The 14,881-nt window shown below is 51.0% G+C and overlaps 1 protein-coding gene across 3 annotated transcripts in view; it reads right to left on the minus strand.

The window, feature by feature from the left end:
- Positions 1-14,881, minus strand: part of Crtac1 (cartilage acidic protein 1) — a 145,741-nt gene that overhangs the window by 27,664 nt on the left and 103,196 nt on the right. For all 3 annotated transcript variants that reach the window (XM_031390360.1, XM_031390357.1, XM_031390359.1), the window contains exons 5-6: positions 10,525-10,681; positions 1,112-1,246 (exon numbers count right to left, since the gene is read on the minus strand). In XM_031390360.1, coding sequence (XP_031246220.1) covers positions 1,112-1,246; positions 10,525-10,681 — 292 coding nt within the window. The remainder of the gene's footprint in view (positions 1-1,111; positions 1,247-10,524; positions 10,682-14,881) is intronic.

A 14,881-nucleotide genomic window follows, 5' to 3' on the forward strand; every position in this document is an offset into this window, starting at 1 on the left:
GGAGGGAGGAGGAGAGAGAAGGAGGGAGGGGAAGGGAGGAGGGGAGGGAGGGGGAGGAAGGAGGGGAAAGAAGGGGAGGGGAAGAGGGAGAGGGAGAGGGAGAACCTAAATTGGAGATCTTCATCAGGTCCCTTCCTTAAGTGCTCAGAGAATCCCTGAAAGAGGGAAATGAAGGATTGTAGGAGCCAGAGGGGTCAACACAGCCAACAGAATCAACTAAGCAGGACTCATAGGGGCTGACAGGGCCTGAAGTGACAATTACAGAGCCCAGGCCCTGCATAGGCTATACTAGGTCCTCTGCAAATACCTTCTGGTTGTTAGCTTGATGGTTTTGTGAGGTTCCTGATGGGAGTCAGGGTCTCTCTGACTCTCTTGCTTGCCTTTGGGGCCATTTCCCTCCGACTGGGTTGCTTCTCCCAGACTTGATAGCCAGTGCTCATGCTTAGTCTTATTGTAACTTGTTATGCCGTGTTAGGTTGATGTCCCTGAGAGGCCAACTCTTTTCTGAAGGGAAACAGAGGAGGGGTGGATCTGGGGGAGAAGGGAGGTGGTGGTAGGAAGTCGGAGGAGTGGAGGGAGGGGAGCTGCAGGTGGGATATATTGTATAAGAGAAAAATTTAAAAAAAGAAACAGTTATTGGATTAAACTGAATGTTTGTGATAATCGAGGGAGATGTAATGAGAGGGTAAAGGTGCCTGCTGCCTGTTGATCTGAGTCCGAGCCCCACGGTAGAGGCAGAGAACTGGCTTTTGCGAGTTGTCCTTAGACCTTCACTTGAGTGCCATGGCATGCACACACACATCCACATGTGTACACACATGCACACACACATCCACATGTGTACACACAGCTCAATGCAAAAAAAGAAAAAAAAAGAGGAAGATAAATGGGGAGAGGCCAAGCTGAGGAGGAAGAGTGTCAAGAAGAATTTGCGCTCGTAAATAAAAGCAGACCTAGAGGTTCATAAGCCAATGTCTGCTCTGGGTACAGGGCATGCCTGGAACAGGAGTCTCCCTGCCCCATCAGCAAACACTCCTGTGGCTTGAGGATAGCAGGAAAAACCCAGGGCCCAGGAACCTCAGGAGCACAGGGAAGGCGCGCATCTACTCACCCGCACTAGCCGCAGCATCCACGAAGGTACCATTGCCTTGGTTGTGGAAGAGGAAGTTGGGCCCGTTCTCGTTGTCACAGAAGATATCTGAGGCACTGTTGCTGAGAATGGGGCCCACGCTGACACCCCGGCCCGCTAGGAGAAGAGGTGCACCCACAGTGAGTGCCTGGTGCCCAGGTCAGCCCCCACCTGGAGGACTGGGCTGCCGAGGCACCAGATAAATTACTCTAAGGAAATAATTCAGAGAAACCTCAGAGATCTGAACTCCGGGATGCTTCCAACTGAGCTAGACCTCAGTTCCCAGTCTCCATAACTCTGATCCCACTGAGGCCAGAGGAGCTGGATGGGACGGCTTTGTGCTAAAGTCTTCATTCCATTCCTCCAGGAACACAGGGTGTGGTCATCATGCATGCCAGATGAATCACAACATCCCTAAAACCAGCTCCATCCCTGGAGGCATAGGCAGTTCACGGACCCTCAACAGTGCCCCACTTCCCTGTCAGGTTAAGAACCTGTAGAACTCAGCTCTACCTGCAGGCTCTGGCAGGCTGTGGGTTCCAGCCTCATGGCCAACGACTACTTGGCTTTGGCTGATGTACTAAGCAGTTTTGTCCTTTGATAGTGAACTGGCTGAACGGATTATGGCGTATCCATATGGTGGATCATTCTGCAGCCACTAAAAGGACTATGTAGATCCATATGTATTGACTTGGAGGAGTGCCGTGATGGTAGAAAAAAGAAAGGGAAAGAAAAGAAAAGAAAGGCAACTTGGCAGGTTAACAGTTCTACATGATCTTAAATTTATTTTTTTTTAAAAGGGTGGGAAAACTCTTAGTATTCCAGAATATACACGTGTGTATAAGCTAGTTTGAATTTGGACAAAAGTGAAGAAGTTTACACTGATTAGCTGGACCAGGGAATAACTAGGGAAAAGGAAAGAGATGGTAATTGGACTTTTCTTGAACGCTGTTGTTTGGCTTGTAGCAACCAGTCTTGCTTTTGTAGTTTAAGAAGGGAAAAAAAAAAAAAAAAACCAAAAAACCAAAAAACCAACCACACAAATCAAGCCAGCTCTGTGTTAGACTTTGGGGACTAACATCAATTTTGAGCTCCTGATATGAAGAAGTCCAACCTTAGTGCCCCCTGAACAAAGCCTTCGAAAGCAGTGGGCTTCAAAGACAGCATCTGCGTCCTGGACCTCACCTGCTTCCTGGAAAAACCACTCACGTCTAGGAAGCCTCACCAGCCATGGCCCCTGGAGGCCGGGCAACTGCTCAAATAGCCCACAAGGAGCGGATGCAGATTCTCACAAGCTGTTGCACTACAGACAAGTTCTTCCCCGTTGAGCGTCAGTTTCTTTTGTTAAATGGGGGCTTTTCTGACTTACCCTTTCTGTCTCAGCCCTTATAAAAATCAAACGAGAAACGATGATGGCTTACAAGCATCCAACAAGAGGGAGCTGAAAACGAATCCCTAACCACAGTTGGAGGGAATATATATTAGTTCAACCGCATAGCAGTATGGCACACCCTCAGAAAAACAAAAATGGAACTTCCATATAACACAGCAATTTTGCTGCTGGGCATACATGCTCCGAAGGAAATGAAGGCAGTAGGTTCAAGAGTTCCGCACTCCTGTGTTCACTAGAGCAAAATTTGTGAGTGCCAATATGAGTCTACCCTTGATGTTCATCAGAAGACCGAATAAAGAAAATGTGGTACTTTCCTGCAATGAGATGTTTGTTATCTAGCCTAGAGGACAATGTGCCAAGTGAAGATGAGACAGCTATACAGGAATCCCTAAGGTGCGGAGTCCAAGCTACAGAAGCAGGGCACAGAGTGGAGTTACCAGGGTCTGGCGAAGGGAGAAGATGGGAAGGGAACAGTTAAACAGAAGGGCTAAGTCAGAGAGACTATTATACAGTATGGTGGCTACAGTTAATAAGCACTCGCTGTTCTTGCTGCTTGTGATGGTGGGTCATGAGTGACCTCCCCGCAAGTGGAGAGTGATGCAGGTTAGTTCAAGCCAGCTGCTCCACAAGGCACATGTATTTCAGAACATCATGTTGTATATGATAAATATGGAGTTTTCAGAAGTCAATTTTTAAAAACTGAGGTGAGAGGCATGGAGGTTCTGCGAAGCCTACAGCCTTGCTGCACAGCCTGGCCTGTGGACCCTCTGCTGGGGCTTCTCAGAAGTACAAAGGCTCAGGCCCTGCCGAGGCCTGCATCCCGACAAAACCACTGTGCGTTTTGTGTGTTCCCTAAAGGATGAGGCATATTGCTCTAAGGAACTAGCTATTATGACAATAGGAAACTGGGGGTGTGTGTGTGGAGTTTTTAAGTAAATGAGAATTCTGGCAGAGCCATGTGGTAATGGCTAGGCCCATGGCCACCCACCTCTGGATCAAGTGAAGTGACTGAGCTCATCTGAGAAAAGGGTTCTTGGGTCCCTATGGTTCTTCACCATGAGAGATGCGCCCTGACGAATTATGGGGCTTTGTTCCTGATGTGAAGGGAGTTGGGGCAGGGGTCTCCCAAAGAACTTCACTGCTTTTCAGTACTTCTCCCTAATGCCTTCTGGGCTTTTTCTCATTGATTCTCTCTTCCCAGGAAGAAAGACTCAGTTTGTCTTAAAGGAGAGTCCAGTCTCATGAAATGAGCAGCAAACTCCCCATTACCTCTGAAGATTCTGTTCCCAGGAGGTCTCACATAACATGAAGGCCACGGAGTGGGGTGATGGCCAGTGGAAAGGACGCTTAGACAGAACCTGGGCGTCGTCCCTGCCTGTTAAAAAGAGGGGCTAGCGGCAGCTGTCCCTGCCCTGGTCACTGCCAGACTCCAGCCTAGGGGAAGGCTTCCAGGAGATTCCAGGTGGGACTCAGGACCTGCCACCATGCAACCCAGTCCCCCACTCTCTGTGGCATCCTCCAGTTTCCTCTGCCTCTGGCGCCTAAGCTGTGACACATTCCCTTCATTTTCTACAAAGCAGGTTATTTCCCTTTTGGACAAATTTCTAAATCTTTCTAATTAACTAATTGGGTTGGGTTGAAGCCTTGCACCATTTGTAACCTGTAATTACTAGAAAATTGCCATGGTAACCACACTACTAATTAGCAGCAATTTATTGCCATAGCAACCGGACCATAACAGAGATGTTACCCACAACTCCTTCTTGGCAAGTTGGCCACACAGTTGGGGAGCAGGTGAGTCCACAGTCAGGGAGCCAGCCTTTTGGGGCTCATTTCCAGAAACCTTAGGATATGGTCCAAACCGGGGTCTAAGGCAAAGTGGCCAGGTGCTGTGGCCCTTGCTGACGCCACAAGATTAACTCTCAAAACCAACAGAAACATCGCATCATAACTGTATCCTCTCCCTCCTGCTCCTTGCCAGTCAGACGGAAGCAGCAGCATCTCTTCTCCCAGGACCCATCTCTGCTTTTCTTCCTGCTTGGTGACATCCACTTTCCCTCCTCTCCCTAGGTTCAGGGCTACCCAGACGGTGGCTGTTAGGGACATCTTTGTTTAGTCTTGGAGAACAACATCCTGATGAAGTTGACTCCACCCTTTCCAATGGACTCTTTACTGTCTGGAGCCAGCACCCCCTCTCGCGTGCACAGCTCCCCAGCTGAGCCTGCAGGGCTGTGCTGGTGGAAGGCCAGACCTCAGGACTGGGGATCGGCACGTCCAGGTTTGAGCTCTGTGACCTTGGGCATATTACTTAACCTTTCTAGGCTTCTGTTTTCTCATCTATGAAGTAAACTGGTCATAATAATAGCTCCTTCCCAGGGGTGTCATAAATATTAAGTGGGATGAATTTTGGAAGGTACCTTGGAAAATGTCAGGTGCCACACAGTCATTAGCTAGGACTATTTACCACCTGCTGAGTGAATAATATCACTTTATTTTTGCCCAGCGCGTCAAGCTTCAAAGGCCCCTTTGTTATGCTGTCGGGCTTTGAATGTTTATCTCTCTCCCCATCCTTCCCAAGGACATGTGTCCACTCTGACAAGTCTGTCTGTCTGAGAGGTTGGGGGTCCTGGGGGGAGCGTTCCCCTTCGGTCCCGACTTCCTCTGGCCACCTACCAGGCTTCCTTGTTTGTTCATTGGACTCAATCCCTATGAGGAAGCCTTGGCTATTCTCAGTAACTGCATCTCTAGACCTCTGAGCCCTGATGCTTTGACAGTGGTCTCAAGTATGATTCTGATGCAAGGGGTCCACCTCCAAGCTCTCAGGGATTGGATGGGGAGGGAAGGGAGAAGCTATGGGCAGAGCACACACTCAACTGCTCCAACTATGGGCTGCTGACCCAGGGATGGGGCAACAGACTGAGATCCAGGTTCCTAGGAAGGGGCTCAGAGTTTTGTGCAGGGCCATTGCCTCTCTCTGGCTTGGGGAACTTGGGAAGGTATCCTCTGGGTATCAGATCCCTGCATTGCAAAATGCACGGGGTCGGGTAGGGAGAAGGCCTTAAGATTTTACTTTTCAGAGTATTGAAACAGTTGGAACATGTCAGAGGCGGTTTCCGCCCCATATCTTGTTTCTCACCACAGGGGTGTGGACCCGTGACACTCTCCTGTGGGAATCTTATAGAAAACAGATATTTTGGTGGACATCAAGGCCCATAGGCTGTGCAGAGCATCCAAGATATTATAAAAGAATTGGTCTAAGATGCTGGAAAATGCAGGAGGTAGAGGGATGGGAGGTGTGAGTTGGAGAAGGGGCAACAGGTAGGGTGGTAATGGGACCTCCCTCTCTAAATTTGTTTCCTGCAGAATCCCAAATTGCGGAGCTAATGTTCTGTTGATGCTGGGTGAGTCTGCTGATGCCAGGCAAGGCTGGACTGTGAGGTTGTGTGGGTGCCACTACTGTGAGGCAAGGACACTCCCGCTCAGCTCAGGCTTCTCCAACTCTGTGTGGGTGCCACTACTGTGAGACAAGGACACTCCTGCTCGGCTCAGACTTCTCTAACTCCTTTCCCTAGAAGGTTTCCAACCACCAGAGGCTGTAGGAAGAAGAGCCCTTCTTCCTGTATCCACCCTGCATCAGGGAGTCAAGCAGAAGCTGTGTGCAGCCAGAATGGTCAGATGACTGGAAGAAAGAGTCTGGTGGCTCTGTTCTGTGTGCTGAGCATGGGTGCAGACATCTCACATTAAGTGTCCTGACACCTGGAGGTGTGTCTTGTCACCACCGCCTTTTTAGCCGAGAAATAACAAATTGCATACGTTTATCACATGCAACATGGTTTTGGAGAATGTATATGCTATGAAATGGCTAAAACAGGCTAATTAACATATGCATGATCTCACATATTTATTATTTAAATTTCACGAACTCTTAGAATCTATCTTCTTGGCACGGCGCAAGAATACAGTAAATTGTTATTAACTGTGGTCCCTGTAGTGTGCGGTAGAACCCCTGAGTGCACTTGTCCAGTGTAGTGAAAGCATTGTTCATTTTGGCAAATCCATCTTCAATGCCCTCCCGTTTCCTCTATTTTCCAGGTGGGGAAGCTGAGGCTTACAGGGAGACAATCACAGTTGGCGGGTGTTAGGGTCTCAGCTCAAACCCTCATGCTGTCCCCTCAGCTTGCCTTTCTAACACTTCGGCTCAGGTCCCCTCTCAACAGGGAGGAGATCATACTGGCACCTTGGGGGAACACCACTCGTGTCTTTTCTTTACAGTCCCTTGAGAGCGCTGGGGGGGGGGGAATGCATGTAAAAAGTAAAGTGTTGGTCTATCAAACATCTATGCACTTCAGAACCAGGATAGACCCCCGTGACAATCATCCAACGCACCTGACACCCCCGGGAAATGGTTCTGGTGTACCGTGAACTTAGGGAACCCCTCTGGGGACCCTCCTGGGGTTTCTGGACCTGGCTGAGGTACCTGCCTCTCTAGCCCCGTCTGGTCCTGGCTGAGCTACTGCTAGATAGCTGACACCCACCTGGGAACCTGGGAGGCTCCTCAGCCCCCACCCGGCAGGCTCCAGTCATTGCTGCTGATGGGAATCTGCCAGAAGGGCTCAGCTGGGCTTTGGGCCTCTCCGTCTCCTCCAATAATGACTTCCTATAAATCAGATCTGCCCCCCCCGCCCCGCCCGCTTTGTTCCACACTGCTCCCAGCCAACAGCAGAACTCTCCACCCAACATCATAAATCCACCTCCATTTTCTTTCCAAATTTCCTTAAAGGCTTCTTTAATCACAACCTTGCAGCCTGGGCAGATGCTCCCTCAAAGGCTGGGGCCTGAGTGCAGAGGTCCTGGGGAAAGGGCAGGGCCTGGGGGTGGCCATGCACAGAGGCAAGGGTGACAGAAAGCTGGCCTCCATTTGGGGAGGGGTTAAAGATGCCTACATGGTGTCCAGGCAGGAGGACACAGACTCCATGCTTCCATGACAGGTGGGCTGGCTCTCTCAGCTCCGCCCCTGAGCTTAGCTCGAAGCCCAAGGAGATGCCCAGCCGAGAAGCCTAGTGCCACTCTGTCAGAGCCGCAGGGCCAGGCCACGGACTAGGTATCCCCCGTGTCATTTCATTCTCTAAAACCCTGTGAAGGTAGGATTTGTGTTGGGAGAGGCCATTGTCTTCTATGGCTGTCCAGACAACGAGGCCAGGTACAGGCAGGGTTTCTGCAAGTGGCAGCCTGCTCCCTTTAGCCACTCTGCCAGTTGGCTGGGTCAAGGTGCCTGATGGTATACCACAGGACTCCTGTTCTCTCCTATGCCAAGCCCTCTGCAGGACGGACCCCACTTCTCAGGGTTCCCACACATCTCCGCTCCCAGCGTTCCCTGGCTCCAAGAGGACTCTGACCGTTGAAGAGGCCTTGGAGTGTTGAGGAAGCCACAGCAAGGGACAGCAGGCTCTCTACTGCCACTGTGGGTACTAGCAGCTCAGGTTCAGATGCCCTCCAGAGGCCCAGTCCCCTGAGAGCAGGCATTTCAGCCACTAGATGGCACTGTGACCCAGCAGAGTGGCAGTGGATGCCAGAATCAATAGTGTCTGGAGAGATCTCCCCTCCCCCCCTCCTGTACAACTAACAACTTGTGCTTGGTTTGCATGCCATTACCCCCCCAGCCCCCGCCACTGCAGCCTGCTGTCCTGAGCACCCCAGGCCAGACAGCTGCTTTGGCCTGACAACCCGCGTACGTAGTTCAGGGCCTGTCCGCCAATGCATACCCAGAGGGCGAGGGGGCCTTCCCTTTACCAGCTGGGAGCAGCTTGCTCTAGTTGGAGGTCATCAGAAAGGTCAGCTGGTTATGGCTGGTTTAAGCATCAGGAGATAAGGCCCCAAGTGCGGGCTTTCTACAAGTCTCCTAAGTGACCTTGTACAAGTCCTTTCTTCTCTTTGGACCTAGTTTGATCCCTTGGCAAATGGGAGGTCCTCCCACCCAGTCCTCATGGCTGCCCTGGAAAAATGGGAGCTGTGTGGCTTGGCTTCAGAAGCCTCAGCCTCCTGAAGCACTACTTGCTTCCCTCCAGCCCGCTTAGGCCTTGCTCATTCCTCCTGGCTTCCCAGACCCCCTCACACTGTTCTGGCCATGAGCGCTGGACACCTGCCCAGAGTCTCAGCCATTGGGCTGGGCTCAGCCTAGTGGCCCTTACATTTGGGGTTCAACCCTGGGGCTCAAGGGAGCAGTCAGGGGCCATTTCCCAGCCAGATGTCCATGTGTCATTAACCGAGTGACAAGTGGGGGTTGCAGGATAATGTTGGGGGGCTGGGGTAGGCGGGCAGACAGAACAGTAACTTGGTGGGCCAAATTGGTTCTTGCCAGCCAAATAGCTTCTGGAAGTGTGCTGAACTGCTCTTATGTGTCCTCTGGGCACGCCAGCTGCCCCGGCCTCCTCTGTCCCTCCACAGAAGCCGTTGGCCCCCTCCGTGGGTTGCCCTATCCTTCCAGCACGGCCGGCACAGTTGGCCAGGGCTCCCATTGCATCTCTGCTCCTCAGCTGTCTTTGCTTGCGCCCCCCCCCCCCCCCCTTCTGGGTTCTGTGCCAGCCCAGCCAGCGTGAACAATGCCCCTTCATGCTCCAGCCTCCTGAATTCTTCCATTCTGCGTGTAATGCACTCTCCCCGTCCTTGCCTCCCTTCCATCTCATCATTTTCAAGTGTTTCATCCCCCAGCCCACACCCCTCCCTCTCCGGCAAGATCAAGGCACTTAATTGCCAAGCCAGCCCAGTACACAGAACTGGGAGCTTACTCAGAAAAATTGACTGTACCAATCTGGGCTGAAGCGCCTCATGTTTATTCTTCTTCCCAGGGAAACATGGTTTATTACTGACACTCAGCCTCTCCGCAGCACGTTTATGCCCAGGGCTCTTAGGCACATTGATGGGGCTTGAGCCATGCAAACTATTTTATTGTCTAGTCATTTGTCCCCACGAACTTTGTCAGATAGGCCAGCATCAATCTCTGTCTTGCATGGAGGTGGCAAGTCAGCTGGGGAAGGGGGCACCATTAACTCCTACAACCTTTCTAGCATGGAACTTGGAGATCTGTGACCAGCCCAGTGTCTGGAGGTTGGGAGATGCCCATTTGATCTCCCCTGCCGCTTTCCAGCTCTGAGCCTTGAGTGCAGGCTGCCCGATGCTGTGGTAGGGCCCGTGGTATAACTTGGAGCAGATGTACGGGGAAGGCTAGCTAATGGGAGAATTTCTAGAGCCCAACTGCAAGGCGGGTGTGAACGAGACCAAGTTGTTATGCACAGGCCTGGCTTCCTGATTTTTGGCACTCATAACAGGAACTGGATGGCTCTGCCATCAACAGCCTATTGGCAGATTATCAGAGTTTAGTCAGCAGCCCTGCTGGAATTAGGAAAACAGCCTTCCCTAGAAAGAGCTCCTGTCAGAGGCTCTCTCTGACAATAGGTCCCCCATCCAGAAAGTTGAGGGGGGAGCACACCTTCCATAAAGTGCGGGAGAGGGCTTGGAACAAGAACACAATTCTTTGAGCTCAGTTATCCGAGACGGGACCTAGCCGGAGCTTAGGGACTTAGCGCTCAATTCCTGGCCGCTTATGTGTAAGTAAATAATTTCATCTGCTGTTGGGCAATAAAGAAAGCTTTAAATCTCAGCTCCTGTGATCTGTCAGATTTCTCCAATGCAATCTGCTCACTCATCACCGGGGTTACAGCAGGGGAGGGGGCGTGGGGTTCCTGGGACAGGACGACATGGGCTTCTCTTCCTTTCAGTTTATGCCTGTTGTACGGTGTCCCCACCCTGCCAAGCTCACACCTGCCAGGGATCTCACCTCCCTTTGGAGGGGCAGCATGGTCGGAAGGGAAGACGCCTTCCTCCCTGCTCAGGGATTATAAACCTTCTCTGTCCTCCTAGTTGCTGATGAATTAGACACAGCTCTGCAGGGCCCCGAGCCACAGCCCCAGTCCCTCTACTAATAGCCTCCATAAACTCTGCCTACCTGTATACTTGCTGACCCCAGCCTCAGCAGCCACGTCCCTGAGTGCCAGGATCCCCCGGGACAGGTCGCTGGCTTCAGGGTCCATTTCGATGAGGGCATCAGGCCCCACATCACCATAGGCATAGTTTGCTATGTAGATAGAGTATCGTCCGGAGCCCTGAGGAAGAAGGAAAGGGGAGGGTGAGAAGCCCTACGTTAGTTCTGGCTTCTCCAGTTGTCCCCACCCCAGGAATCATAGCTTCATCAGTGGGTTGAAGCCTGTGCAGCTACAACCCTGAGAGGTGTTCATCACAGAGACCACATGCGAATGATGCCCCCCCCCCTCCAGCCAGACAAAGCAGCCTCTCTTGTTCTATCCTGTTCCAGAAGAACACATCTCCCCCTCTCCCCCACAACCACCTTTTTATAGACAATTTTCTAATGTGCCTCCCTCCAGCTGAGCTCGCTCCAGCTGCCAGCCAGGGTAGCTGCTCAATAAATATTTGCTGATTGATTGATCTACCAGTTCCCATTATTCTCCGTCTCTCTCTCTCTCTCTCCCATTCAAGCCCACTCCAGCCAAGATGACAAGCAAATTCCTGAGCCTGCTCCCTCTCCTCTCGGGAAAGGCACAGATTTGCAGGGTCTTCCATCCACCTTCCACTCCCATCTCCCCATATGATCAAGAGGAGATATTTCACTGTTTTGGCCTTTATAATACTGTCTCCGTTTTTTTTTTTCTTCGCATCTCAGAGAAGCCTGGGGCGCTGGCTTTTCCTTCAGTAGCCATTCTCAGTAGTCCAAACCCCACAGACAAGATTCCTCTCCGCTGTCATTATAGTGGTGTTACTTCTCCAGTGGACGCTTCCTTCTTCCCAGGAGATACTCACAGTTTCTAAATCTGTTCCCAGCTTCTCCATTATCTTCTCATCTCTTCTGTCCAGAAGGTATTTCTCCAGTTCTTATGATCTATAGGGTATTCTTCACACCCTGTAAATTCTGAACCCACAGACCCTGTCCTTGGGTGGCTTAGAGTCTCGTGTGTAAAGTCAGCCAGAGTGGAAAGAGAAGGAGGTGACAAGGTGATGCTGTCGTCTTCATTGACCTCTGTTTGCTTCATTCTCTTATCCTGCGGCATCTCGATCAGGATGATCAGGGTCCTCACTCCTCACCTTCTTAGGACCATTTTCTCTAGGTTCGGGGAAGCTGATCCAGAGACACTCAAGTGTGGGTGATGTGGTGACTGAGGACAGGGAAAGACACTTAGATTTTCCAGGGGACACAGAGGTCTCAAAACCACCCAAGTGCATGGCAGATGTAAGGCACAGGGTTTCTTGACTGGCAGCTTGGAGGTAGGCACCTTGCTATGCCAACTTTAGGAAAGGGTTTCTAAGAGGGGTCCAAGCTGGTGAAGCAGAGGGTAAGAACCTTCCGGGCAGAGATGGAATGGTGAGTGCCCGGAAAGAATGGGTCGGTGTCACCAGAAGGTAAAGCCCAAGGCAGAAAGTGTTAGGAGATGAAGTTGGAGACTGGGAGGCTGTTGTCCAAAGGCCTCACTGCCTCTTCTCTTTGGATTATTGAATCTCAACCCTGGTATCTGGGAATTAATGCTTTATAGATCCCATTACTCAAAGTGGTCCCTGGAGAGCACCCCTGATGCCATTTGGGAGCCAGTATTAGAAATAAGGAAGCCCAGAGCCCACCCCAGACTTGCTTACAAGCATCTATATTTTAATAAGACCCCACAGGACACTTAGGCAAACTGAAAACTGGGATGCTTTACAACTCATTGGCTTCTCAATAGAGGAAAACTTTGAAAGGTTCTCACTCTTGCCCACACCAGGCACTCGATCTGTGTGTGTGTGTGTGTGTGTGTGTGTGTGTGTGTGTGTGTGTGTGTGTGCAGTGATTGGATGAAGAAAGAAGAGGGCCAAAGGGAAAAGCGCACCAGGGTGAACCATTCCTGACTCCACCACCTGCTTAGCAAGCTCATCAGCAAATGGACAATTAAGTCCACATGGGCTGAAATGCACTCTGCTACAAATTAGGAGATTTATATAATTCAGTTTTACCTAGATCCTTACTTCAATTCATCAAGGTGACAAAGCAGATAAATACAGACATATTATAGCTATAGAAGATTGCAAAAATTCACATGTGAACTTGACTACAGGAATTCTAAGAGGGTGAGATGATTCCAGGAGGTGTTTCTGGAGCTCTGGGTCTAGAGGAAGGTACAGAGGAGTTTCCAGACCTGGAGTCTAGAGCTAACATTGGAATCACCTGGAGGACGTGTTAAGCACAGGCTCTGGGCCCCACTCTTAGAGCTTCCAACCCAAAAGATCTGGAATGAGCCTGTAGTATGCGAGTGTCTAACAGGCTCCCAGGTGAGGCTGTAGCTCAGTGGTTGCCTACAATGGTTGAGGTCCTCAGTCCAAAGCCCAGTACTACCAGGAAAAGGCAGAGGGAAACAGATTCCCAGGACATGTTGCTGCTGCTGACTCTAGGCTCTGAAAAGTACCAGTCAGAGATGACTAGCCTAGTCCTGGTCTAGCCTCAGACCCTGAATGACTCATTAGCCTTGGGCACATCCATCAAGGTCTTCAGGCTGCCTCTTGTACGTGCTAAGTGGGGGGCAGGGTGTCTGAGAAGCTGGAATGGAACAGTGTATGTGAAAGGTCTCTGAGAAGATAAAAATGCAATATAAACCATGAGGCATAATCGTTATTGACCAGAGAACGCTTCTTGTAAGAGATCAGCTCTGAGCTCGATCCAGGAAGGTTAGTGAGTGACAGGTCAGCTGGAGATAAAGGGCAGGAAGTGTTCCCCATTTGGAGCAGAGCAGGAGGAAGGGATGCGTATGGCTAGGCAGTGACAGACTCACCTCAGCACATCATAACCCTTGCTGGTCCCCTGAGCTGAACTGTGTCTCTGGCATTTCTGATTCAGCGGGTCTGGGGTACAGCAGACAGGCCCTGTTCGCGTTAATGCACAGAGTCCAGAGGAGGATGTTGTATGTTTTATTCTATACTAACCATCATATTCTCTTGAGACAGGGTTTCTTACTGAACCTGGAACTCGGCTGGTGGCCAGCCAGCCCAGGGACCCTCCTGTCTCTAACCCCCGTAAGACCAGGATTACAAGCACTTGCAAAACCATGCCTGGCTTTTCACATGGCATCTTGGGATTTGAACTCAGGTCCTTATGCTTGTGCAGCAAGCACTCTTACCTGCAGAGTCATCCCCATTGCCTCTGAATCTTCATTCCTAACAGTGTTTATTGCTAACAATAGTCTGGGGACCACACTCTGAGAACCACTGACCAGCAAGCACAAACACCCCCAAGTGAGGATGGCTTGGATGGGGGGGGGGTGCTTCAGGGAAGCCTGTCTATTATCATGTACCCAGAGCTGGGGTAGCAGGGTGATGAAGAGGGGCGTGCTCTGCTTTCGGGCAGACAGAGTTCAATTCCCAGCTGTGCCTGCCATTTATTATGTGGCCAAGGTCAAGTTGTTTAATTGCTGCAAGCCTTAATTTCCATATCTGTAAAAGGTGATAATGGTAGCTTGTACCCCATGGGCTTATTGTAAAGATTCAGAAGGCCTGTGGTGTGGGCTCCGTGCATGGAGGGTTGCACAAGGGTGGGCAGCTTTTGCTTTTTGCCCTTTGCCATTGCTTTGTGTTTTCTATGCCACACTGCATTCCTGTCTTCTAGTTTCTGCCTGGCCTTGGCTTTCCATACAAGTCATAGGACCCAGGAATGGGCAAGGTAGTAGCGGGACTCAGAAAGCACCTCTTCCCCTGGTGGTGACCCACTGAAAGGCTTTTTCCAGTTCTCCAAGGCCTTGGAGGATGGAGCGAGAACAGGCTGGGAGCAGACGCTTCTGAGCCCTGCCCACTGTGAGAGGCCATGCCCTCTCCCTTTTGCCTTCCCACAATGCTTTTGTCCCGTGGTTAAAGGCCAGTGTGCTAGGACATAGAGTGACCTAGCTAGCACATAGAGTGTATCTCTGTGATTAACCTCCAGCTCCTCCCTCCAGTTCTGGGAGAACATCCCACTTCGGCCAGTGTGGGAGGGTAAGTCCTGATGAGAGAGGCAGGGAAACAGGAGGAGTGTGGACAAGATCCCCAGCTGTGACTAGACCTGCCACCTCTGGCCCTCCACCTCCCAGGGCCGTTCAGACCCGCCTCATTGTCCCCTCCCACCAGGCAGGAGTCCAGGTGGCATGGATTCAGGTCAGGGCTAAATGTGGCTTCACAGCCCAGCTTGGCTTCTCTTCCCAGCACCAGCTTGTTAAGAAATAAATATTTATACCTGGCACCTGCCTTCTCCTAAGGCCTGGAGGCCCCTGCTGCGAACATTCACGCTGAATCCCCAA

The sequence above is a fragment of the Mastomys coucha genome, unplaced genomic scaffold (genome assembly GCF_008632895.1).
Source record: "Mastomys coucha isolate ucsf_1 unplaced genomic scaffold, UCSF_Mcou_1 pScaffold21, whole genome shotgun sequence".
Lineage (NCBI taxonomy): Eukaryota > Metazoa > Chordata > Mammalia > Rodentia > Muridae > Mastomys > Mastomys coucha.